General features: G+C 44.0%; 1 protein-coding gene across 3 annotated transcripts in view; it reads right to left on the bottom strand.

Annotated features, from left to right (window-relative positions):
- Positions 1-25,955, bottom strand: part of PIK3R6 (phosphoinositide-3-kinase regulatory subunit 6) — a 73,441-nt gene that overhangs the window by 40,457 nt on the left and 7,029 nt on the right. Inside the window, exons 1-2 of one of the 3 annotated variants that reach the window (XM_019542769.1) lie at positions 23,456-23,775; positions 4,393-4,525 (exon numbers count right to left, since the gene is read on the bottom strand). In XM_019542769.1, the coding sequence (XP_019398314.1) occupies positions 4,393-4,405 (13 nt within the window). In that variant the 5' untranslated portion in view covers positions 4,406-4,525; positions 23,456-23,775. Of the gene's footprint in view, positions 1-4,392; positions 4,526-17,227; positions 17,428-23,455; positions 23,776-25,955 lie in introns of those variants that run through there. The other 2 variants (XM_019542770.1, XM_019542768.1) reach the window with 2 other exon arrangements.

Raw genomic sequence — 25,955 nt, 5'->3', positions numbered from 1 at the left:
GGAAGGTATGGAAACGGAGGCAACACAAATTCTGCAGATGACTGTTTGTGTTTTTGAGTGTCTTTAGGAAGAAGTGATTCAGTAGCAGATAGTCTATAGAACAATAGAAACTTCTTTAAACTCTCGTATTATAATGGAGTGATGCCTATTTACAGCAGGTAAAGATTTGAGCCATAATATGAAGTACCATCTTGATAACTAGTCAAAATTTGTGTGTAGAATAGGGAATAAAGATACTGCCAAAGGAATCAGCACTGATGCTGAGACAGTTAACAGTGTGTACACTCATTCTAGGAACAGAGAGAGCATTAGTTTAGATTGCTATCATTAACAACCTCGGTATCTGAAATGCTGAAAACTTAAGGTTCAACAAGGAACTTTATCTGCCTCTTCCCAACCCTGTTCCTTACACCTATACCAAGAGACATCCTTCTAGCCAATGCATTTCAAATTTAAGACCCTTGTTCCTTACCATTCTGCCCCATCTGCTAATTAATGACGTAAAAACTCTCTCACCCACTTACTAGTCATTTGAAGACCAAGCTACATTGAGTTTCTTGGTTTTTTTCTTCCATTTATGAATCCTCCTACCTCATGACTGAGGTCAGGAAACCATAGTATTTTCATTGTTTATCCTCTACATATGATCACAGACTCATCCAACTCCATTTACACGCAAGCAAAATCTACTTTTCTTCCATGAAATCCCTTCTTGCCTCCTATTAACCATTCCATGTATAACACAAAACACCTTCTGCTCTACAAACCAGAAATAACTTTGCCATCACCATTATTTCTGTGAGTGATGTGGTTCTGTAACCATGATAGTCGATCTTTGGCCTGACAACATCCACCCTGTACATACTGGTTTGACTTCCAGAGTACCTCTGTTTCCTAAGCAGGCTATAAATGCAGGCACACTCCAACTCCAAACCAATGTTTCCAGTGCTAAGAATTTTACAGGAATTCTTAGAATTGGAAATAAACATCTGGCCATGGACTGTTATCTAGCTGAGAGCAAGTAACTTTCCCACTTTATTCAGGATTACACACACATGTATGTATACACACACAAACACACAACCCAGTCCAAAATTTACCATCCCTTTAGCTTGCCTTTAGTATTAATTTACCTATCATCTTTCTCCTGTGTTCAGCTGTACTTGAATTCCTTCCTGCAGAACTCCTGTATCACAGACCCTACTTCCTGATGCTTCAGAGATGCCTAAATTAATCATTGGCTTAGGACTCCTTTGGATTTATAGCCGTCCTAAAAAAATGAGCTTCTCTGAAGATTGAAGGCCAGAGCACGCAGTCTGGATGTTGTCAGTCTGAAAACAGTTTATAGTGATAGGTGGGTATTATGATCTCAGAATCAAACCTGGAAGGTGATGCTGAGGGTCTTTCTGGTTTGGAGAGCAAAAGGTGCTTTATGGTTTTTATGGAATGGTGAATGGGAGTCCAAGACAGCTTAGTGGAATTGTAAATGGGTCAGGAGGTCTGTAAGAACTGGATTAAGATGGTAAAAAAGGAAAATGTTATGGTTTCTTGACTTCAGTTAGAAGGTTCATACATGGTAAGAAACTGGTGAGTTAGTAAATGCCAAAGCAGCATTTCTGTACAAATGAGTTTATCCTTTACCATGTAGAATGGGGGACAATACAGTGAGGAACACATATCTTAAGACTTTTCAAAACACAGACTTATACCAGCTTAGTAAAACCTGTGAAGATACCCATTTTGATTGAAGAATACTTTATTGAGAGTAAATCAGAAATGATTTATCCAACTTTCTCTACATATTTGTTTGTCTGTTTAGTTGGTTGCTTTTTCTTTCTTTCTTTTTTTTTTTTTTTTTTGATTGCTGGGTCTTACATCATAGGTGAATTAGAAGGAGTAGGGATTTGGATAAAATCAGTTTAATTGTTCCTGGGATGTATGGAAGTAAGGAAAAAATAGTTTGCCCAAAAGTTCTACTTGAAATATTTGTACTCTTACCTCTAAAATATGGCCAATAATAATGGGCTGGGTTCATACATACTCTGTCAACATGAAGGGGCTTAGTGTAAATGAGAATCAGGGCTAGATTCTGTCTGAATTGTGGCAACTTGTCGTGGACCAGGATCCCACCATACAAAAACAGCACAAAAAGCAATCTCTGCTCCAAACAGCTTTGTCTATTTCTCACTGAAGGAAGGAGGAAATATTCAAGTATGAAGGGAACCCTTTAGGTATGTATATAGGTTTTTGGACTGATTCTCTGCTTGAGTACACTTCAGTCAGCAGAGGGTAAGCCTCAGGTATGGACCGACATAGCAATGGAAACATTTCCCAGAGAAATGCACTTGTAAAGGTTCATAGAGGAAACACTGCTGGCAGGGGACATACGTGGCCCTGTGCCATGCAGGAACAGATCGATACCAGACTTGTAGAACGAACTGGCAGCATCCAGAACAACTCAGACATAACAGCCATTTACTAAGAAGAGATCTCTTGCATACAGCCAGGAAGTTTCACAAACACCTTCACTTCTTAAAGAAGATGAAGGAAGCAAAACGCTTTAAACTTACATGCTCCTTCAACCCTATAATCCAAGGTAATATTATCAATCTATCCAACCACACCCAAAGAGTTTAGCATCAGGAAAAGCTTTCATTAAAACAAGATTTTTTTAATGGAATCTTGAGCAAAATTACTATGGAAATATTGTATTACTGCATTATTATTATATTGTATTATTATTCTAATATATTTTGGAATTAAATATTTTTCTTTTTTGAACATTTTGAATTGTGGAAAATTTTTCATTCTGAATAGTCTTTTCATTTTATACCCCTTATTTTTCACATTTGATGGCATGCTGTGCATATTCAGCTATAGTTCCATGTCATACTAGGACATAATGCAATAGCTGAACTATTCTGCTGTTTTTCATTTTCTTTTTAAATTGTTTAAGTCAGATGTTACTTCAAAATTATTTCTAAATCAAAATATGTTCTGTTTGCATTTTAATAAATTATTTCCTTGTGTGGATCAAAGTGTTAACCTCTTCTATTACAATACAAACAAGAAAGATTTTGACTTAGAAAGGAAGATAAAATGTGTCAAACAGCATGACGTAGGAGCCCTCCTTAATTATTTTACAAATAAAAAATAGAGTTTAATTTTTATACTAGGTTATAATATGACATACTAGTTGTTATTGCTGACTTCCCTTGAAATAACATAAAATAATAACTTGGAAACACTCATAAAGTAAAATTTAGAGTAAAAAGTCAATTTTCAAAATTCCAACATTTAAAATTTCCAAAATATTTTTTCTGATTTTCAATTACACATGAAATGATAAAAATATTGGGGTTTTTTTGTTTCATTATTGATTTTCAAAATTTCCTACAAAATGGAAATTTCAAGTTTCACCAAGTTGTATTAAGAACATCTCCAATGAAGAACATGGACGAGTTGCCAAAACTACTAGAATGACCTGCAGTGCTATGCTTGTCTTCTGGTTAATCATAAAGATAGAGAAGGAAACCCAAAATAAGCCAGCGGGTTCTATATAGTTCTATATAGTACCTTCTACTATTCTTTTCTTTGCCCAGTTACAGCACTCTATGCACCCTTAAAGCAAATAGCCAGATGCTAATTGTACTATATAGGGTTCTTATTTAATTACAGGTATTGTGTATAGCATTTGATAAGGCCTTTTCCAGCTACTTATCACTTTGCTAACATTTTTCTTCTATGAATGAAATTTGCCATGCTTGGTTTTGTGCCCAGATTAAAATTTCTGGGAAACTACTGTACTAGCTTGAGGTAATAGAGGTTTTGTTCATCCTCTGGAACAAGTTTACTGTATGACTTTTGGCAAGTTACTTAATTTTTTGTGCCACATTTTCCCATCTGTAAAATGGTTTGTTTTGTCTGTAAGCTTTTCAGGGAAGGAAAGCTTTGACACTGTCTCTCTACAGCACCTTGCAAAATTCAATCCTAATTTTCATGCATCCAAGTTGTGCTACCTCTCTGTGCAGAGCTATATTAACCATCCTTGGTTAGGTCAGCAAATAACACCTTTGTTTTGGAGATGGGAAAACTAAGGCACAAAAAAGCTGATGAGAGATGGCTGTGTTGAAAATAAAAATGGATCACTGGACTACCAGGCCCAGCCATACAATCAGCCTTCCTCCCTGTGCCTTTTTGAGAAACAGGTGGATGAGCTACCTGCTCAGCCCCTCTGAAATACTGGTGTAGCAAGGTCTAGATCCATCCTAATAATTTGGGGAAGTTATATCTCAGTAAGCCTCTTGCTATGATGAAGGCTACAGGGCTGCTTGGCAGGCATAAGCAATGTCCCTCCCTGCCCACCCCCACAAGCAAAAGGTGATCACAGACCAGTGTTCTCCATGAATGCGCCAAGGTTGTAGCAGGGGACTGTTCTGTCTGTCGCAATGCTTCCTGCACAGCTGGGTGAGTGGATGGCAGCTTCTCACTCCTACCAGGCATGGCCTTATGTCCACTGTCTATCCTGCAAAACAAGAATGTGGCATGTTGAGTCTCAAGATGATAATGAAATCAGGCCTGCCAAGGTGTGACAGCTAGAGGGAGGTTGGGCAAAACCAGGGAGCTACCACTTGCCCAGGCAGCTACAAAGCATACTGACAGCCAGACTCCACAGTCAAGACCCTGCAAGGGAGACCATGGTCATAATTGTTATTTTATTGCCAACATCAGCAGAGACCTGGGGTTGAATAGGTCATCAACACAGACTTTCCCTCTGCCCCTTGGTGATGATTCTTCCTGGCCATCAAATGGGTATAATGGAGAAGTGATGTATGAGATGAACTGGATCTGACATTGCCCATACAGTATGGCTGGAAACCTAACCTAATCACACCAAGAGGTCTTTCTGAACCCTGTCTGAAAGCTGGTTCTTTACCAGGGATATTGGTTGTAGCTGTGTTAGTCTAAAGGCAAAAGCAGTCAGAACTCTTGTGATATTCTTATTAGATAGCTCTTATTAGATAGCTGATTAGATTAGATAGTTAGATAGTTGTAAAGGAATTTCTTTATTTGCAAGCTTCCAGGTTCTTTACCCAGGACCTCCTCAAAACCTTGGAAGATCTCAGGGCTTGTTTCAGCACCGTGGCATTCAATGGAAAAGAGGACTTTTTGCTCGAGTCCTTGCCCCATGATCCCTATCTCACTCTAAAGGTGATAGGGAACCACTAAAAGATGGGACTTAGGGACTGGTACCTCTAGGATCGGAAATGTCATGAATTATGCCTGAAAGGGGCAGGCTGCACCCTGTACAAGTAGTAGGCCTGTACTACTGCAAATAGGCAGCTATTTGAATCAGCTTTGGATCTGGCTGCTTCGGATGCCAGGGCTCCAATCCAAAGCTCTGGACTGGTTTCCTGCTTCAATTCAGTAACAGTGACTGAAGCTTTGGAGCCGCTTCGGAGATCTGGCCATAGGATATAATGGGGAATCAGTGAAGTATCTATAACTTTGTTGTTTGTTGTCTGATTTGGATGAAACTTGGGGGGGGGGGTAGCCTCTGCTGAGAGCATGAAGCCTGCCAAGTTTCAAGAAGATCGGTGTAGGGGTTTGGGGGAAACTGGACCCCAAATTCTTGAAAGCAAAACTCATGTCACGTGTATGTGTTACACCACAGGGGGCTGAACACTGCAGGGGTGGTGGCCCCTGGTGTGGCCACGAAGCCTGCCAAGTTTCAAGAAAAACAGTGCAGGGCTTTGGGGGGAATTAGTAGCTACTAGATTATTAATGAGTTAATAAGCAAGGATTAACACCTACAAAACCAGGCTAAGGAGAGGAAAGAATCAATACAGACAATCAACTGCCCCAAGACAGGGACAGTCAGTCCCACAAGCACCCATGGCATGAGTTTTGTCTGCCAGCAGCTAGGGGTGCAGCGCCCCAGACCGCAGAAGCTCTGCACCGATCTCCTTGACAGCTGGCAGGCTTCGTGACCACAGCACGGGCTAGCAGGCCTGCAGCTTTCAGCCGGCGGCACCTTAACACACGGTGTCATCTATGTCACGAGTTTTGTCTGTCAGCAGCTTGAGGTGCAGTTCTCTCCAAACCCCTGTACCTATCTCCTTGAAACTTGGCAGGCTTTGTGGCCTCAGCAGGGGCCACCATCCCTGCAGTTTTCACCCCCCTGTGGTGTAACACATACATGTGACATGAGTTTTGCTTTCAAGAATTTGGGGTGCAGTTCCCCCCGAACTCCTGCACCTATCTTCTTGAACCTTGGCAGGCTTCATGCTCTCAGCAGAGGCTACCACCCCTACAAGTTTCACCCAAATCAGACAAAAAACAACAAAGGTATAGATATTTAACTGATTCCCCATTATACCCTATGGCTGGATCTCTGAAGTGGCTCCGAAGCTCTTCCGAAGTGGTTTGGAAGCTCCGAACCACTTCGGAAAGCCTAAAGAAGCCAGCTCTTCGATCCAGACATGCTGCTTCGGTGTCTTAAGTGTCCAAATCTTCTCTGGATCCAAAGCATGGTCCAAAGCCTCGCACAGTCCTCACAAGTAGTAGCACGCTCCATGCGTTCTGTTCTTTAATTGCATTACACCAAATTGAATTGGGTTGAGTTTAAAAAGCAGGTCTGCTCCTCTTTGGCTCCTGTTATTGCATCTCTGGGTTTGGGCTTCTGCAGGATGATCTTTAGGGAAAGTATAATTTAATTTTTGCAGCTGAAAATCCCACTTCTCCCTCATCCCAATGTAACCCCTTCCTTCTCACTATAATAAACCTGACCTTCAATCAGAGAGTCAAAAATGCAACGTGTACTCTCCCTAAAGAACATCCTGCAGAAGCCCAAACCCAGAGATGCACTCTGAAGAGGAGCACTCTGCAATTGGCTTTAGCCTGTGCTTTCAGTCCAATGCTGTGACAGTCAGGTTTTATGATGAGAGTGGAGGAAAAACAGGAACTGGTGGTGATGGTAAGTGGGGAATGCAAGGAGGAAGGGTGGGGACTGCAATGAGTTACAGAGAAGCATTATGAAGATTCAAATAGCAAAGGTGAGCACCTAAGACATCAATACTTCTCAACACAGGTCAGGCGTCACAGACTAAAGCTGGCCACAAATTTTCTATCCAAATGATCTCTGGATCAAGCACTGTGTCTATACACCTATATTTTGCTATGAGAATTTTTTAAATCTTTGAACTGTGATTGAAGAAAAACAATTTAGGGTCAGATTGGTGTTTGACTGCATCTGTCTATGATGCTGCAGTGCTGCATGGGGGCTGGAATCATTTGCCTCATGCTGCATTCTCTCCATCCACACTGGGAAGTGGTTATTTGTGTTAGTCTTAAGTCGGGAAGAAGACTGGACAGGGCGGCACCTTTCAGATTAGGAGCCATCTTTCCTTCTCTTCAGTCATTGCTCCCTGAGTTATGAACCTTGACCATGCTCTGTTTCTGACAGTGCCCTGCAGTATGCCTCTGCCCCAGCGATACCTTGTAACCCAGCAGTCCTGTAACCATGGGTGTGTGTGCAGATGTAAATAGCCGTAGGCAAACTGTGATTCTATTCCAGCCTGCTTGCATCCCTGAAAACTAGTTGATGTCAAAGGTAGGTGGGTCCTGCAGGAGCTGCTTTTTTGTGATTTAAGGGTAAGGTGTATTACAAAAGTAGATGTTTTTCTTGTTTTTCTATTTGTGGTAAAAATATATGTCAATATGCGTGTGTGTGTGTGAATATATACTGTGTGTGGTGTGTGTGTGTGTGTGTATCTATATATGGTTATATATATCTACACTCTGAGTATCACTCCACAAAGAGAAGGGGAACCTTAACCCGTTACAAAAACCACCTGCATGCCCATACAAAGGCTTGTTGGCCACCCAAACCCGTTACAATATCCGCGTTGTACACTACACACACAAGCAACTTCTGGTCTCTCAGACCAGGCAATCCTTTCCTTTCATCCCCACCCCACTTGCAGGGTCACATACTCAGTTCACCTGTCAAAAGTAGATGTAGTCATGGATTTTCAGGACTTGAACAGTCAAGTGCACATTGCCATTGTGAAATAACTCATTGATTGAGCACGTTGCAGAGGCAGGCATATCGCTATGGGTGACTCAGGTCCCTTGGGAGCATTCTGCTTTCTACATTTCTTTAAAAAATTTAAAAAAAAAAAAAAGAAGAATTCTGCAGCAACTGAAGTTTACAAAACCCACCACAGCTCTGTCAGCTTTTTATTTCTGGCTTCTGCCTCTGACAATCAGCCCTGGATCTCTGCTATCCTCACAGACTTCCGCTTCTCACTGGGCAGCAAGCTGCTCAAAGTTAGCATAGCTAGATGGAGGGGGAGGAGGGGAAGGGGGGAGTTTCCTGTTGTGATGGCAGCATGCATCCTGCCATCTGACAGCTGGAATTGCTGAGCTACTGGACAGAGACATGGGTCATTATTTAGTAAAGCAAACTATTTCTTGTTCTGAGCTTCCCAAATCCCTCCTTCTGCTCACTGCCATACACTCTCCTACCATCCTTATCTAACCCTTGCTGCAACACAAAATACTTCTCTTTTTCTACTTCTCTCTTTCTTTCCTTGGTAAGCCTAATTAGGCAACATGAGCAATTACTCGGAGATTAACAGGTAGTTAAAGGGTGACCAATATTCCATGGTGATAACAAGGTCCCACATACAACTAGCACCCTAGCACACTATCTGCTCCTCATCGGTAGGCAGAAGGCATGTGAGCTTAAACCAGTGAGAAGCACTGAGGAACCCCTCGTGGTCTTGAAGTTTTCCTCTCTTCTATTTTTAAGGTTCTGTGCAAGCTGCAGCGAATACAGCCCTCCTTCCAACTTCCTCTTTGCTACCTCTTATCTTGATTGCAAAGGCTACAAATATACTCAGCCTCCTGACCTCTCATTTTGCTCAGCAATGTTGAGAAAACTGTACAAAATAAGTTAAAATGTGTGCTGGCTTTTCTCCCTTCTCTCCAATCCACAGGATCTCCCAGTGTCAAATAACTCCCCCCTCCCCTCCCACGCTGCAAATGAGTAGTGCAGAGAACACCTGCCTGTGCAGCACGTGCAGCGTGTGGCACCGTAGATGGGTCTGCGGCACCATACACTGCATGTCTGCATTCATCTGGATGCGCCCCATGAAGCCCCAAATAATCCCCTCCTGTTCCATTCTCTAGGCCAGAAGCTAGCTTGTGAAAATATCCCCTTTGTTCATAGAAAGATCATGCCTTTAATAACTTATGTCTAGATGCAAAAAACTTCCCCAAGGAGTAGGCATGACAATGCCAGGACAGATACAGGCCGTCCTTGACTTAAGATATTTCGAATTACAATGAATGGCACTGACAACATTTATAAATTAACACTCTGTTTCGGCTTTCTGACATCAGTTTTGACTTTAAGGTGCTCAATCCAATGCAACACCATGCCAGCGAACAAGTTTGCTGTATCATCCATCTCCCTGGAGTCTATCTGTCCAAACTTCCTTGGACACTTTCCTTAAGAAGGCAGACGAGACTCTGAAAAAACCTGCAGCCAAGATTCCTGAGAAGACTCCAGCCAAGAGTCCTTCAAAAAGTCCAGCAAAGTCACCTCAGAGAAATCCTTCCAAATCAATATGATTGCTATTTACAATCTAAACACATTAATGTAACTATATTAATCATCTCTAATTGATTGAGTACAAAATTCTGGGTTATTTTTGGTGAAAATAGGGCATCGGGCCTTGGTTCAGGAACCAATCTGCCATTTATAAGATTAGTACAATAAAGGTCACCAAAACTTAGCATTCAAAAAGCATGAGGTACATACCCCAAAGTATCATGAGCCTGCCTTAAAAAACCTGAGTGTTAGGGTGCGTGAAAGTGACATTTTCAGACTTTCCTCTGCACTTCTTAGAGCTCAAAATGTATTAAAAAAGAAAAAGAAAGAGGAAAGTCTTCTATTATCCCATAGCTCCATAAACTGGAACACAAAATCTTGCAACCCTTTTTGGTTAAATCCCCAGACTAGGCAATACTGCATTTGTATTATTTTATTTTATTTTTAAAAGCCAGTTTGCTTCTGGGAAGACCACAGAAGCCTAGGGTCCTCTCTTCCACTACCTAACAGGAACAGGCCATAGAACGAGCATGGTGGTGACCTACTGAAAAATGACAATTATTGCCAATTTTGTTGATGGCTTTTATATCCGAGTCTCACTGCTGACACGTAGGAGGAGAGGTTAGCTTAATTTAGAACTCACCCACAAACAACACATTTCTAAATTTAGAATCAAGCTATAGAAATATGAAGTCTTTTTGGCTGCTTGCAGACATGAGAAAAAGAAACCCCAAGCTGCGCTTTCCTTTAAACTCGGCATGTACCTATGCCGAGCCCAGCGCATGTCCAGAAAAGGCAGTGTGTTAGTTTAACCCAGCTCTGCAGTGTCTGTATAGACTGGGCACTTTAATGGGACTTTTTTGGGTTTTTTACCTAATAGCTGATTGAATAAGTTATAGATAAAAGTACCAAAAAGTCCTGTTGAAGTGCCCAATCTATGCAGATGCTGCAGAGCTGGGTTGCACTAATGTACTGCTTTTTCTGGTAAAATGTGTTTATTTTTTTCTCCATATCTCCAAGCAGCCAAAGAATTTTCCATTTGTGAGAAGTTTAACATTCATGTGGGGTTTTTGGGGTTTTTTTTTAAATCTGACTCTTCTGATTGCTTTGGAAGCAAAACCAAGAACTGTTAGTGCTTGGACAACAGACACTAAACAGAATTCAGTTTTAAATCTATGTTTCTTGAAAATGATTTCTTTCTAAGAAAAAATGAACATGACATTCTGAAACAACTCTTATATCTGTTACCTTAAACGTTAGTCTAGTCATGTCACTTAATGAACTATGAAACGACACTTGGATACTAGCGAAAGAGAGATGGTTTAGGAACTGATACAGAACAGGAGGTCAAGAACCATACAGTGTCGTGTCCCTGGCCCATTTACCCTACAATACCAAATACAAATCTGGGAAAGCAAGAGAGACTCTACTCCTTCCTATGCTTCATCAAGACTTGTTTAACTACAGTAGGCCTCAGTCACTTCCACTGGTACAAACCCAAATATGGCACTAGAGATGCACACATCAGGAGACAAAGGGATTGCACTGTAACTAAGACCCACAATCAGCCTGCACACTTTTTTTTTTTTTTTTACAGGTAATGGAGAAAAGAGTCTAGCCTGACTTCCAGACCATGGAGAGTTGTATTAGTGGTTAGCAAAAGCATCTTCTGCCTTTGTAAACTGGTAATAACAGATATGGCCAGACAGAGGCCGTAGGCATGGAACCCTCCAGTACCAGAAATGCTTCCTAGGTAGAACTGCTCTTTAGAGGAAAAGATTCTCTGGAGAAATATCAAAACATTTCTTGAGAACCCAAGCCACCAAAGACTGATGTTCCGATCCTTAGTTATTAGAGCTGATCTTCAGCTGGGTGAATCAATGTAGTCTCATTGATCTTAGTAGAGCCGTAGTAATTTAAGCCCTGCTATTTGGCAGAAAGTATGGCTGGATGACACCTTAGGAATTAAGTGGTTCAGAGGGGCAAGAGCTTTCTTAGACAACAACCTACTGTGTATTTGACGAATTAGAGCACCAGCATCAGGCTAAGAACCAATCCACACTGCTGCTGGAAAGAAAACATTAGCCTTAGTCCTGATCCTGCAGACGTGTAGGCACATTCATAACTTTGCATCTTACAAGGAGGCCTGTTGACATGGATGCAACTGTGCAGTTATACAATGTCATACATGGTAATAGGGTAGGAGCCTTGGCAGGCGGACAGCAGGCCGGGTGGAACGGCAAGTCATTGCAGTGACACAATAATCCCCTACAATTTCTGTTCTGTACCACAGTTGTCCAGTTAAGATTGATGACTCAGTTTGGACAGCTTAAAGGACATGGAAAAAGAGTGCAACATGAAATGAAGAGCTATACCAGCAAAAGCATTTGGCAGCTAAGGGCTCAGGGTCTATTTTCATTGCAAATACGTATTTTCGAAAGGTGTGTAACACCCACATGGCGGGAACATGTCATCACACCAGTTATGGAAACAAGTTCTTCATAAGCTAGACTATTATGGTATTCACAAAAAAGAAATTCCACTGGAAAAAAACAGCTCAGGAAGAAAAAAGTAATTATATGGAAACAGAGTCAAATCTAAGGAGTTCCTCTAAATCATCATGTCATAAGTGATATCACCATCCTAGAGGGTGGAGAACCAGAAGAATGACAAAAGACACTGTGTGGAAATCACTGAACTAGCACGGTGATGGATGGAGCAGTGGAAACTGTCAGCTATATAATTAGAGTAACCTGAAGAGGAATACAAAGCCTGAAGCATATGGGTTATATATAATGCTGGGTTTTGAGAACAGGACAGGGTGTGCTTTTTGGAATGAACAGCCTGGAGTCATGTGTTAATGGGTATTGGTCTCATCCATTATCTATGCAAAGGTAAAATCACCTTCCCATTCCCCACTCTCTTTCTCCCTGTTTATGCACCTTGGTGGAAACTGTACTGAGCTCTTTATCCAGTACAACCTCTCAGTTCTTTTCAGTCACTGCTTTCCAGGACAGCACAGTCCATTTTGTAGGTAGCCTGTATTCCCTGCTCCTGGACTTCTACCTTTGCATTTGGCTGCAGAAAGTGCATTTTGTTTGAATGGGCCTTTCTTACCAAAGAATCCATATTATTTTGTCCAGCTGCCCTGTTCTCAACCCTGCTGACCACAGTGCCAATTTTTGGGCTCATTTCTGCTGTGAAGTTGACAAATTGGTCAGTTTTTTCCCATCACAAAATGATGAGCCTTTGTCATTTTGCTTGGTGGGGGGGAACTAATGCTCATCGTATAGATCACTGAGGGGACCCAAACAGCAGGCTCGTCAGAGAACCAGTGAACCCAAATTGGTATTACATTCCTTGAATAAGGCATGAGATACTTTTACCTGCTCGGTCCTGTTCTCTCAGTGGTGTGGGAAGGAATTATTCTGACTGGAAGCAAAAAGCACATTTAGCACACACCCTCGGGGAGGTTGTCAGCCCAGGGACTGAACTTGCAACCCTTTTACCCAAGACCATAAATTTCTGTTACTGGAACTAGAAGGTCCAACACTATAACTGACATAGTCACCACTACATGCTACCGACAACAGGTAGAGCTTATACAGAGATATAGCATTAGACGCCCAATTCCCATAATTATTCTTTAGCAGCAGAGGAGCTAGAGAAAAATCTGTCCCTGCTCAGCTGCCTGACTAAAAGACTCCTCACCCTAGGAGGAAGCAACCTCACTGCAACACCCACCAGAGCCAGGTGCAGTTTACAGGGACTAGGAGCTATTGTGCCTTTTCTTCCTATACTACTGCAGTAGGGAGCAACAGGGAGCTAGCGCCCAGTGAAATGTGAAGGTGGGACTCAGCTCCTCTGAAGAAGGGATGGAGGCAGAAGTGCTTTCTCAGAAGGAGATCATTGGAGTCAGGGTAGAGGTGCCCTCAGATTGTAGCAAACCCCCAGTTTTTCTTTTTAAAAAAATGCATTCCCTTCCCTTCCCCAACCATTTCTGACTTTTTCTCTCCCTCTCTATTCTTATAGAAAAGTATAAGTGAGCTAAGATATAGGATAAGTTTCAGCATTTTATTTTGGTAGCAAGTTGTATTTGTTTTGCTTTTTCTCCTTCTTTATATTTTATAATTATTATGTTTATATTGATTTTTACTGTTCTATATTACTGTTTTACTGATACTATATGATTTAGGCTTACATATGTAAGTTAGCATAAGTCATGTCAAGTTTCCATCTTGTGTCCCCTGATGCTGTAACCTATGACTCAAATATATTCCTCCCATGTAAATTGGGTCCTGGATGAATGGGAATGAATGAGGGTGCTTGAGAGACAGTGGCAGTAGGTCTAAAAATAGCTTCCTCTGAATGACCAAACCATCAACACCAATACCTGGACCAATGACCCAGCCATTGGAACCACCCTCAGCATTCAACAAACAAAAGATGAGGCAACCCACCATTATGCCAAGGCTGCACATGCTCAGGAAGAACACCTGGAGCCCTCTGGGACAGGACTGACCTTGCCTGGACAGGCCCTCCCCATAGGAGATCATAGGTAGTCTGCCCCATAAAAAGGGGTAGTGAAGACTGACTCCTTGGGATGCCCTCTCCATCTGGACCAGCACCATGCCACACCACCTATCCACACAGAGGCCCTGCCGGTGACCCCCCCCGCTCTGGACAACACCTGCTGGACAAGGACCTCTTTCTAGCCTGGATAGGTAGCTATCACTCCCCACCCCCCTTTTCAACCAAGGACTTGGACTCTGTTTCTCTTTCCTGCCTGGACTCCAACCCTTCCACTGAGTCTCTTTCTCCTGTTGCCATTGTGCATGCTTGTGTGTGTGTGTGGGGGGGGGGAACCACTAACTTCATGGGGCTGTGTAGTGTGTTGCCTGTTTAATAAAACTGTTATCTGGACCCTGAGTTGGGTTTTGCTTTACTACAGTTCTAGCCCTGCTTCAATTTCTGCTCCTCACCCCTCTAACTTCTGTCTCATTTCTCCCTCTCCTGCTTCTGGCTCCCCGCCACCTCCAACACCTGTCTTGAGCTCCTCTCTGCCTCCAACCCTCTGTTTCTTTGCCACTGTCTTATCCCCACTGCCTTTTTCCCTGATCTCTCCCACGGTTATTGCCTTTTCCCCGGATCTCTGCCACAGCTATTGCTTTATCTCCACTGCCTTTTCTCCTGATCTCTCCCACAGTTATTGCCTTGTCCCCACTGCCTTTTCCCATGAGCTCCCAAGTTTCTGCCTCAGTGTCTTTCCTGACTGTCTCCTCCTTGCCTCTGGGCTTTTTCCCTCCTTGCACCAGTGACCTTGAGTAACCCTGGGGCCACTTGATCTTAAGTAATCCCAAACCTCAGTTCTTCAGCCCAGCTTCTCTCTAATCCCAGTTCTGGCAACTTTCTCTCTCAGCTTAACCTTCCCACACGGTATCCCAAGTACCCCAAATGCACACATACATACTGTACCATCCAAGTTAGGAACTCACCTGTGTGCATTTGGAGATGGGTGATATGGGTGTGAATTGGTGAATATACATATATGTCATCGTGTGTGTAATATACAAACTAGTGATCCACATATGTGTAGGTAGTGACAACTGTTTGTTGTCTAATTTTCTGATTTGTGTATGTGCTTGAATTGGTGATAAGTATGCATGTACCTAGGCTGGTTTGGATGTGTACAGGCCTGAGTTGGTAGTGTGTGTGTGTGTGTGTGAGTATGTACCCAATTGATTTTTATGTTTGTATATGTGCAATTGTGTCACACCCTCCTGTCTAACAGCACAATATTGAGATCCTGAGAGTTGGCCTGACCCCACAGGGCTACAAGATTACTTTGATCTTTGATCCCATCTACCCATGTTAGTTGCAATTGTTTATTGAAAGTTAGAGGCGAGTTTCTGAAAAGCCACCAGGCCAAGGACATTGGTTCCAGGAACATCTTGACTCTCTAAAGTCCGTAACCCAAATAGTCTTTTCATGACATGTGATTCTAGGGCTGTTTCTGCTGTAAGGCAGTGTCTTCCCCCTCTAGCTAGTTTGGGACAGCAATAATGCTTGTTCATTAACTCATAATTTTCTTGCTTCCAATTTTAGTGTGTGTGAGCACGCAACAGTTGGCAGGTACTTGTGTGTCTGTGTGCATGGGTATGTGTATGTGTGCACATGTGCATGTTCCTGTGTACACATACATGCACCCAAGCCTGCATGCATACGACATGTGAACACACATGCACATTCATATGTGCATGTGTATATATCCGTATGCAAGCATACACTTATCATCTCTCACTTAGAGTGTGGCAATGCCTTCCTAGTACCTCTGCCCTTGATTCTTAAACTGATTCAGAGAGATATAAGTACTGCAACTACTCTCCCTCACGTGGTAATCAAATTGGTATGCACTTAGGATCATAGGAAAATATGACTTAAAAGGGACCTCACAAGGTTATCTAGGGTGAAGTTACATGCTACATTTTGACTAGGCTAAATCTGTGGAATGTTAAGTGATGTTAGAGTTAGAACGTGCTACAAACAGTCACGCATTCAAAGTTAATACTGTTTCTTGCATGTCTGACTTACCATTAGATGGCTAGCAAAGGGGTGTCTTGGAGGGTGGGTAGTGGTGTATCCCGAAATGTTGGAGGACTGCAAATTGCTCATTTTATCTCCATGGAGCAGACTGAAATTACCCTAACATGAGCTAGGTAGCACAGCCCAGAGTTAACCCTTGCCTGAAGAGGTATAACTGAGATGTCCAGAGGGCACTTACCACAGGTTAGTGTTCTTTAATATGCAGACACTCACATTTTAGGTGCCCTTAGTATGGTGTAAGTGTAACATGTAACTTTACCCTTAGTTCAGCCCGCTGCTCAAGGCAGGATCACCCCTGACTAAACTATCTCAGCCAAGTTGTCTGTCTAACCTGCACTTGGTAAGTAGCAAATTGGTAAACCAAGATTTATACTCCCGGCCCACTCACTAATCACTATTACAGCACTGGTAGGAGAGCATCTCTGGACAGGATCAACCGCTCTTGAATGTAACCATAACCAAGGAAATACTGTGTGTCCTCTGTACCAAGTCTTTGTAAAGAGCTGTCTCGAATCCCTGGACTGCCAGGGGCTTCCTAGGTTAGTGCAGAGGAAGCCATGCACATTCTCCAGTGAAAACACACTCATGGAGCAGCTTGTCAGATTTCAACAAATTTGTGAATTCTGCTAAATACTTTGCCACACAGACAAGAAAAACGAAAGAAAAGAAAAAAAACAGGTAGCAAGAATAGTTTCCTGCACTAAATGGTGAGACAGAACTACCATCTTACAGTTACAAGCAGAAGCCAACACAGGAAGTAGGGTATTGTAGCCCATGGCCAGTAGGCACTGACCATGGACTGGGACAGCAAGCGATTCCATATTTCTAGAAGTGGACCCAGCTGTTCCTTAGGGGCTCTCATTCTCCAGCAGGTCAGACCATTTACAGGGTCTCCCACAGCCTAGTAAACACAGGCAATGCCTCACATATTGCGGAGGAAATCATTTTCCCTGGCATATTGAAAGAAGCCTTACCATTTGCACCTCTACCTCAGACTGTACTTACCTTCCCTCGGATTCTTCTCAGTGCAAACCTGACGTCAGGGTACAGGGATGTGCCAACACGAACATCATGGAAAAATAGAGCGAGAGCAGGACCCTGTCGATTGGGATCAGCTCAGTAATTCTGGCCTGGTCTGTGCTAGTCCACGAGCCAGGCACAGGAGAGCTAGGTTGAAGGGCACCCTAGGCGCAGCTTGGTGAAAGGCTTGCAAAGGCTGGAAGGCTTTTGTTTCTGTTTTGGTTCTCTGAGCTGTAAGCTCATATCTTCTCAGTGACCACAAGGTTTCCTTTTAGAACCAGAAGGACCCACAGACCCCCACCAGCATACATGACCAATGGGGAAATGATAAATGAGTCAAGGAGGAAAGTGTAACATTACAGTACACAGGAGCAGCTCTTGATATGCACGAATAGTATGACATACCCATCTCCATGTCTTGCACCGGTGAGAAATACTTCCCTTCCCACTAGTCCCTACATGTCACACACAAGCCACTTTGATTAGTAAACCCTCTTTTTCAAAATGAGATTTGAGAAGTGTTTTAATTTTGTAACTATTTTTGTTTACTGGTTGATTCCCCTTCAGAATCCCAAACAAGATCAAACGTCCTTCTTACTGCAAATTGTCCCTCCATTGCCTGCTGTATACCCCTCTCTCCCTGGGGACAGCCTTTAGGCTGGGAGCCTAAAATACCAGCTGTTTTTTTTGTGGTAAATTTCTTCCTCCTCCATTTTTCAATAGAAATGTTGGATTTTATGTTTTAAAAAGACTGGTTTTAGAAATCAGAAAGCCATCTATCCCATCTATATGTGTATCTTCAAGTTCCATTTGCTGCTCTCCCCTCTTCTCCACCTTCCCCCCCACCCTGCCCCCAAATTCAGCAGCAGGGAAAGGAGGAGATAGGAACAGTGGTGGCAATGCAGAGCTGTGTGAAAGCAGGTCCCTGGCTGCTTCTCGCCTCCTTTCCCCTACTGCTGGATTCAGAAGTGGGAGGAGGAAGGGGAAAAGAGAAAAGCAGCAGTCTCCAGAGCTGCTTGAAAGCCTGGACTCCAGGCAGAGCCTACGTTGGCAATCGCTGAGCTCACAGGACCTGCAACACAGGCTGAGCTCCCAGCAAGAGCTGTACTGAAGTGCCAGGGAGCAAGGAGAGCTCTCCGTGCAACCAGGGCACAGCCAGAGAGGGGCACAATGCCGCTGCACCAGCCCTCGATGCACCCCTGTTCAGACCATGGCTGAGAAAAAGATTGTTTTGTGGATGTCCTGCCTTCCGTTCAGACTTTCACTTCCTCACTGTGACAAATACCGTGGAGTTATTGACCTGGGAAGGTAATATCAGAAGTGTAGGTATAAGCCCTAGTTAGCTTCTTTTTTATGCACTTTACCAACTGGACAGAAAGAGACTGAAGGTACCATGTGATCCACCAGTTATTGCCAGACCACAGTTTGAGAACCTCAGGTCTGGTCAGGCCCCTGACCAGGACATTCACTAACATTTCCCCACCCACTCCCTGAGTGCCGCTCTGATCCCTGGCCTCCCTGGGGGCATACTCGATAGAGTTTGTGCCCTGGCCCACTCGAATGGAGGCAGAGGAGCTCTGTGGCAGCAGGACATTGCTGCAAGAGGAGGTATCACTGCCAACAGCCAGATTAACCCTTCTTTGGCCCTGCAACTATGCAGTTTTATATTGTAAATGAGGATCAAAAGACTTAATTCAGTGGCTGCAAGGCCAGGGAGGGGTCTTGTGACACCTGATATCTCCTCTCACAGCAGTTTCCTGCCCCAACTCTATTCCACATGGGCCAGAGATTTGAGACTCCCTGCCTCCATTTGGGTGCCTCTCTCAACTGAATGCCTGGGAATTGCATGTCACATGGAGCAGCTTCCCATGTCACTTGTGGCATGTGTGCCATGGGTTAACCCCCGCCCCCACTACAGCACAGTTGTTGGTTTAGAATCCTTCTGTGCGGGGTTTGCACAGCACCCAGCAGAGCAGGGGCCTGGTCTACAGCTGGGGCTCCAGGATACTACTTAATAAAAAACAAGAGGTAAAGAAGGTTTGCAATAGCCCCAGCACCACAACATTGTATCAGAAACCCATTGACTGCCGCAGCCACTTCCACGCCAACATCTTCCATCCTAAGCATATCACCAGAACCATCATCTATAGCCAAGCTCTACATTACAACCAAATTTGCTCTGATCCCATCTCACCTTAAGGACCCGGAGGAGAGATTCCTACAGCTACAACAGAATATAAAACTGCAGCCACTCAAATCAACAAACCCAGATTTAGATCCTGCTCTGACCTGCTGTAATACCAAATCTGGGACAAAGACAGTTCCTCTGGTTGTCACCTACAGCTCCCCCCTTAAACCTCTAAGACACATCATTAATGACCTCCAACCCCTCCTGGAAAAAGATGACCATCTCAAGGTAGCCATGGGGGAAGAATCTCTTCAGACTTACAGGCAGCCCCGCAACCTAAAATGGTGTCTCTCAAATAACAGGCTACTTAACTCCTATTCTCATTGCGGCACCAGGCCTTGTAGCAGACACAGATGCAAGCTGTACCCAACATTAATACAGACCACATCATCACTGGACCAAATAACACGGATTATAACATCCAAGTTTCATTGCACATCTACCAATGTCATTACCTGTTTACAGTGTCCTCTACTGTCCACACTGGACAGCCAGAACAATTCCTACATGTAAGAATAAATAAATGCCAATCTGACTCAGTTCCAGAAAGACACAGAAGCTTGTGGCAGAACAGTTTAACCACCCTGGATGCTCCAGTGGGCACATCCAGACAAGCATGCACATGCCTGTTGCAGCATCTCAAACCAGTCTGTGACACTGCAAGAGGTAAGCTGAGAGTGAAAAAAATGTTCCACATCACCACCTGACCCTCATGGAAAATGTGCCCAGCCTGACCTGACTTGACCTGGCCCAGCCTGCCCAGCTAGTGCATGCCTTTGGACAGGAGCCGCAGGTCCCAGAACAGCATATCCCGGTCCTGTCCAAAGGCACACTAGTGGGCCATGCCTTGTTGGGTCGGGTCAGATCCAGCTGGGCCCATTCTCCCTGCATGGACCATGGGTCAGGCAGTGCTGCAGCAGACACAGCCTGGCTGGCTGCTGCTTCTAGTGCTGGGGGCTATGCACTGTGGTGGCCCCTCTCAAACCCACACATCCCACACCACCCTACATTCCCCCCACCCTGCTCCTGCAAGCCCCACATCCCACCACACTCACCCATATACCCCACATCCCGTTTCCCCCCAAACCCGCCCACACACCCCACACCCACCCACACCCCTCCCCACCCTCTCCTGCAAACCTCACATCCTTTCTATCACACACCCAGTGTGCCCAGCTGCCAGACAGGATGAGACCTGCTTTTTAGTGAAGGGGTCAGGGGGAGCTCTAATTTTTCTATGATAAAACCAAAAGCAAACATCAAAGCATATAGATATTTAGAAGTTATTTTATTATGATGATAGAGACACTGGTAGGCTTCCAAATTGCTTTAAAATTATAGAAAATATCAATAAGACATTGCCCAACTGATCTCTCTCTCTCTCTCTCTCAACTGATCTCTCTCTCTCTCTCTCTCTCTCTCTCTATATATATATATATATATGTGTGTGTGTGTGTGTGTGTGTGTGTGTGTGTTTATATCTATCTATATCTATCTATTTATCTATATATACAGTGGTATTTTGTTTTAATTGTGGAAGAACATGGATTTTGGAGTATTTTAAAGAATGAATTCGGGATTTTTTTTATCAGAGAATTTGCAGTTTTTAAATAGGGAACACCAGGATTCCCTATGGGTAGAGTGTACAGTGAAATCTAGGTTAGGGCTGCTTCATCAGTCCAGTTGGCACAAGGGGCTAGTGCCCCCAGATACCAACTGACTGGGCCCCAGAAGCTCCTGAGAGCAAGTAGCCCTGGGCTGCTTATCAGGGGAGCTTTTAATACTGCTAGTGCCACCACAGGTGCTGGCCCCAGCCTTCAACTTGCTCCCCCCTGGCTGCAGATCCAGGAGGAGCTGGGTAGGGTCAGTTTGCCCCAAGTGGCACAATTTGCCCTACACCAATTGCATGTTCAGGCACATGTGCTGAGTCAAAAATTTGAGTTGCTTCAAGTGCACGTGCCTGCATGTGTGGATGTGCTCAGTGTGACTGTTCTTAGCCAACAACTCTAAGAGGGAACTTGAATGCAAAATTATGGAAAAAGAAATCATCCACAGATTGGATTGTGCTAAATATGGTCTAAATGGACTTTTGTCCTGTTACCTGGTTAGCTTTTGTGGCCCCCTTGTTCCTATGGGATTATTGCTTGTGTGCCTCTCACAGCACTGCTCCTCTCCTACCTCTCTCCTCCCTTCCTTCCCTGTTTTTTGTATTCAAATCACTTTCTTCATTTGATACACTGCTCTATACATATCTTCCCACAGTATCTGATGAAGTGAGCTCAGGCTCACAAACACTCATGCTATACATCTCTGATTTACTTAGTCTATAAGGTTCATATGTACCCTGCCTTCTGCCTAACCTCAATCTAATACTGCCAGCTACCTCTCACTGTAATACAAACCACAGTAATCACTAAACCTCACAGAATTCCAAGAGAAGGTTCTCATGGATATTGTTGCATTGTTTGCAGGTTTTGTCTTCAGACCCTGACTTATCAGTTAAATTGCCAATCATAGCACTAGATGCTATAACAAGTCCCTGGGTGTACCTCCACCCCCCCCCCCCCATGTGACAGGTTATTTCCCTTGGAGCCATTCACATCACCTAATACCAGGACCTGGCAATCAGCCCTTTAACAGCCTTCTTGGGTACCAAGGGACCTGTTTCTCCTAGCCAACCCTGTCCATTGATTTGTCACAGAAGGAATGGAACCAACTTCCAAGGGAAGTGGTGCTCGCTCCTACCCTGGGGGTCTTCAAAAGAGGCTAGATAGACACGTAGCTGGGGTCATTTGACCCCAGTACTCTTTCCTGCCTTGGAGGAGGGTTGGACTTGATGATCTGCTCAGGTCCCTTCCGACCCTAGAAACTATGAAACTATAAATGGTCTTAGGTTGCCTTGATACTCTGGGAGTTGCTGAATTTATGCATCTTGCAGGAGGCACTCAACACCGCAGGATTAAGCCTGCATTTACTACCAAGAAGGAATTAACAAAAAGAACGATCCCAGTGTGAGGTTTGTTTTAAGATGAATGGCGGAACCAGGAAAGTGAACAGTAAACAGGACCAAGAAATGAAAAACAGATTGAGATTCAGAGTTTGACTATGGACCTTTTTTTGAAATTCTTATTCAGGGTTTTGGATGTATTTCCTTCAGATAAAGAAGTGATAACCTCAGACACTCTCCAGAGAGATGGTAGGGCAGCTCATGGAGCAGAGTATGTAGCCAAAAAAAGTCTGCGAAGATGATTATCAGATAGAAAGAAGAAGGTTACAGCTCTGTCTACAATATGGGAATAGCAGTATCTTTTTGGAGCAAAGCGCTACTGGCATGGACGCAGTTGTACCAACAAAGATGCACTTTCTACATGTAGTAAAACCACTCCCACAAGTGAAACGAACTATTCTGGCAAAAGGCCTGGACTCTCCATCCTACCCTCTAACTCACAACTTCAAATGAGCATCTTCCATCCTGGAAGACCTCTCTAATTTATGAAGCAAACCTTCACGGCAAGAGTAGCTTTCCACAGCAGTGTTAAGCGTTAAGTTACGAGTCAAACAAGTACACAGTTTGGAGAATGCAACGGAGCAGGTGATGACTAGGAACCCCAGAAAACAATGATTAAAACCCCCAGAAAAGACAGAAAAAAAATCTAGTATAAAAGCAACATTCTGCTGCAGGCCAAAGTGTAGAAGCCACGAAGCTGGGCTACGCACTGCCTGTGAAATTCACACCTGTGTTCTTTGCAAGTTTATATATAGTCTAGTTCCCAAACAGGGCTCTCAAGCCTTGTGCCTTAGCGTGTTTAGTTACACTCAATGCATTTGGGTTTTTTCTGTTGCCATCTTTCTTGAGTATGCATACTTGCAAGAGAAAACCCACTCTGGAGTTGGGAACAGAGTGCGAAGAATCCCGATTGCCACTCCCACCCCCTTTTCAATCACTGCAATCCAAAAGCCCGAAGCACATTTCAGGAATCAAGACCCTGGCTTGCTACCAGTGTGAGCAATGATTGTGCAAATACCGTCACAGGAGATTGTCTGGCTGCTCCGGTCCTGAGCCGTCCTGCATGGTGACACCGTGAGCCCACAGCCCTACGAGCGATATGAATAAGCATGTGTGCTTGTTCCGTCTCCCCACACTACGCCAGATGTCCCTCCAAGCAGAGCAGAATTCACCGCCCCCTCACATCACACTGCTTTCCCCCAGCTCTCCCACAGCCATTTCAGAGCAAGACCGGTTATGAAAGTAGGACGTCAAGAGCTTAATCTACTCTTACAAGCTCTCGCTGCGGAGCGGTTGCCCAGCCAGAGCTTCCTTTTAGCTCCAGTGAGAGCTGCAGGAAAAGAAAGTATCAAATGCAAATTCAAGACTGTTTATTTGCTGCCAGAGCAGCAACCAGTTCCTTTAAGTCTTTCCTGCTCTTAAATCTCAGACGCACCACCCCACTCACAACCCCTTGTGAATATGTCCTGTATACTTGGGACTCTGCCAGTTGCAAACTGTTTTCCCCAGCCCCGTATCTTGTGGCTTCACTTACATTTGTGCATACAGGGGATACAACACTACATCAGAAGTCCTCACTCATTCACACCGAGGGCAGCATTTTATGGCCATGGCACTCACAGCCCCAGATTCTTCTTGTACTATTTTTACATTCATTTTCTTCAATGGAGTTGCTCCTGATTTAGGATAAAACCCAGGGTTCTAGCTAAACTATATGCAGCACAGGTTGGGAAATGTGAACAGAAGTGTCATATAGCTTGTTTTACATTGTCCAATCCAAAAGTATCCACATACAACCTTGTGATCTATGGAATAAATTAGATCAGCCACAGGGCTGCTCTAACTGTGCCTGCTGTTAACAGTCTCAAAGACCAAAACTATGGCCAGAGATAGCTGCAGTGTGTAAGTGTCTGTGGCAAATTAAATCAGCTGCAACATGAAAGCAGGTGGTGTAGAAGCCTCCTCCCTTCCTACAAAGAGATCAAATGATAGTCTGGGAAGGGAAAGGTGCAAGAAGTCACTGGCAAAGCACTACGGTGAGGGCCGCCTTATGAGTTTACCTACTCAAGTCTGAAGTTACAACTACAGAATTCTCCTGGATATGGGTTTTGTGACAGAGATGCAAATCTCTTCCCAGGTTAAATTGGATCCTGAAGATTCAGGAGACTTGAGAGAGAATTTAGGGTCCAGTGTGGAGCCAGGTTGGGCTGATTTAGGTTTTCACCTCAAAACCCAATTGAACTTGTGATTTCAGACAGTTCATTCAGGCACCTCTCCCAGGGAAGTACAATGCACTGTCAGACTGCTTTCCAGCAACTCTCTGCTGTAACTACCTCATGCTTATTATTATGGTGATGTGCGTAAGGTGGACAAGGGCCATTCACTGTTATGGTGAAGATCACCTCTGCCACGAGACTCATCTGCAGAAAGTAAACACGAGAGGGACCTGAACACAGCTAATGCCAATGCATGAAAAGATCCCAAAGACTGGATTTGCAGCAATAGTTTACAGCATTTGTAGCTCCAATATTCTATGTTCATCTGTGTCTTGAAATCTAACAAACACCAAAGCCTTATGCTAAAGCTGGAGTGGGAAGCAGTGGCTGGTTCCTGGACACTAATGAGTCTTTGGAGAATTCCTCAGGCACGTCGCTTCTAATTATTTTTAGGGGAAGAAAATAATTTTCAGGAAGCATCGGCTCTTTAAATTTAGCTTCTCTACTTCCATTCCCAGAATCAGCTTCAGAAAAACAATCCAGAGGGAAAATATAAAATAAACTCCAAAAACTCTTGTCAAAATTGCTCGTGCGAACAGCTGAGACACCTGGGAGAAGTGGCAGAGCTACACTCCCTATTGGTGCTGAGCAGCAGCCACAGTGGAGTGGTGCCCCCCAGTGCTGGGGAGCCAAAGGGAAAGGTCTTAAGCTACACTGGCCCTACTAGCCTCTACATTTCCTTTGCATGGAGCAGAGAAAACTCTGAATGTATGGACTGTGATAAACTGTTGGGTTGGCTGATGCAGGCTACTGACTACTAAGGTTTTCCTAAGATAGTTTGTCCTATTTTTCTCTCCTGTTTAATTAGCCATATTGTAGCTGAATATTAGGCCTGTGCAAAGCAGCTAGTATTCGCTGTGGATTCAGATTCAGCCAATTCGGGGGACGATGATTCAATTCTGTGATTCGAATCACTGTCCCAAACTGATTCAGCTGAATCTGATTCAGAGATTCAGCTGTCGCTGAATCTCCAAATATCCAAATCAGCCAGACCCACCCCCCGCCCGCTCTCCCAGCTTGGCAATGGCTGCCCTGCACAGTCCAGCTCCAGCACTTTGAAAAATAAAAGCCCCAACTCAATGGGTGCTGCTGGGTGGGGGGTGATCCCCACTGCCCCATGCTGTGTAGGGGGCTCTGCACAACCCCCCCAACCCTTGCTTGCTGTCCCAGCCCCCTCCATGGCTGCTCCACCCACCCCAGCTCTGGCCCTTTAAGGAAAAAAAAAAAGATAAAAACGCTAGA

Source organism: Crocodylus porosus, unplaced genomic scaffold, assembly GCF_001723895.1.
Source record: "Crocodylus porosus isolate Cpor-Errol unplaced genomic scaffold, CroPor_comp1, whole genome shotgun sequence".
In the NCBI taxonomy this organism is placed as follows: Eukaryota; Metazoa; Chordata; order Crocodylia; family Crocodylidae; genus Crocodylus; species Crocodylus porosus.
The sequence above is the reverse complement of the archived record's forward strand: the minus strand, read 5'-3'. Positions and strand labels throughout refer to the sequence as shown.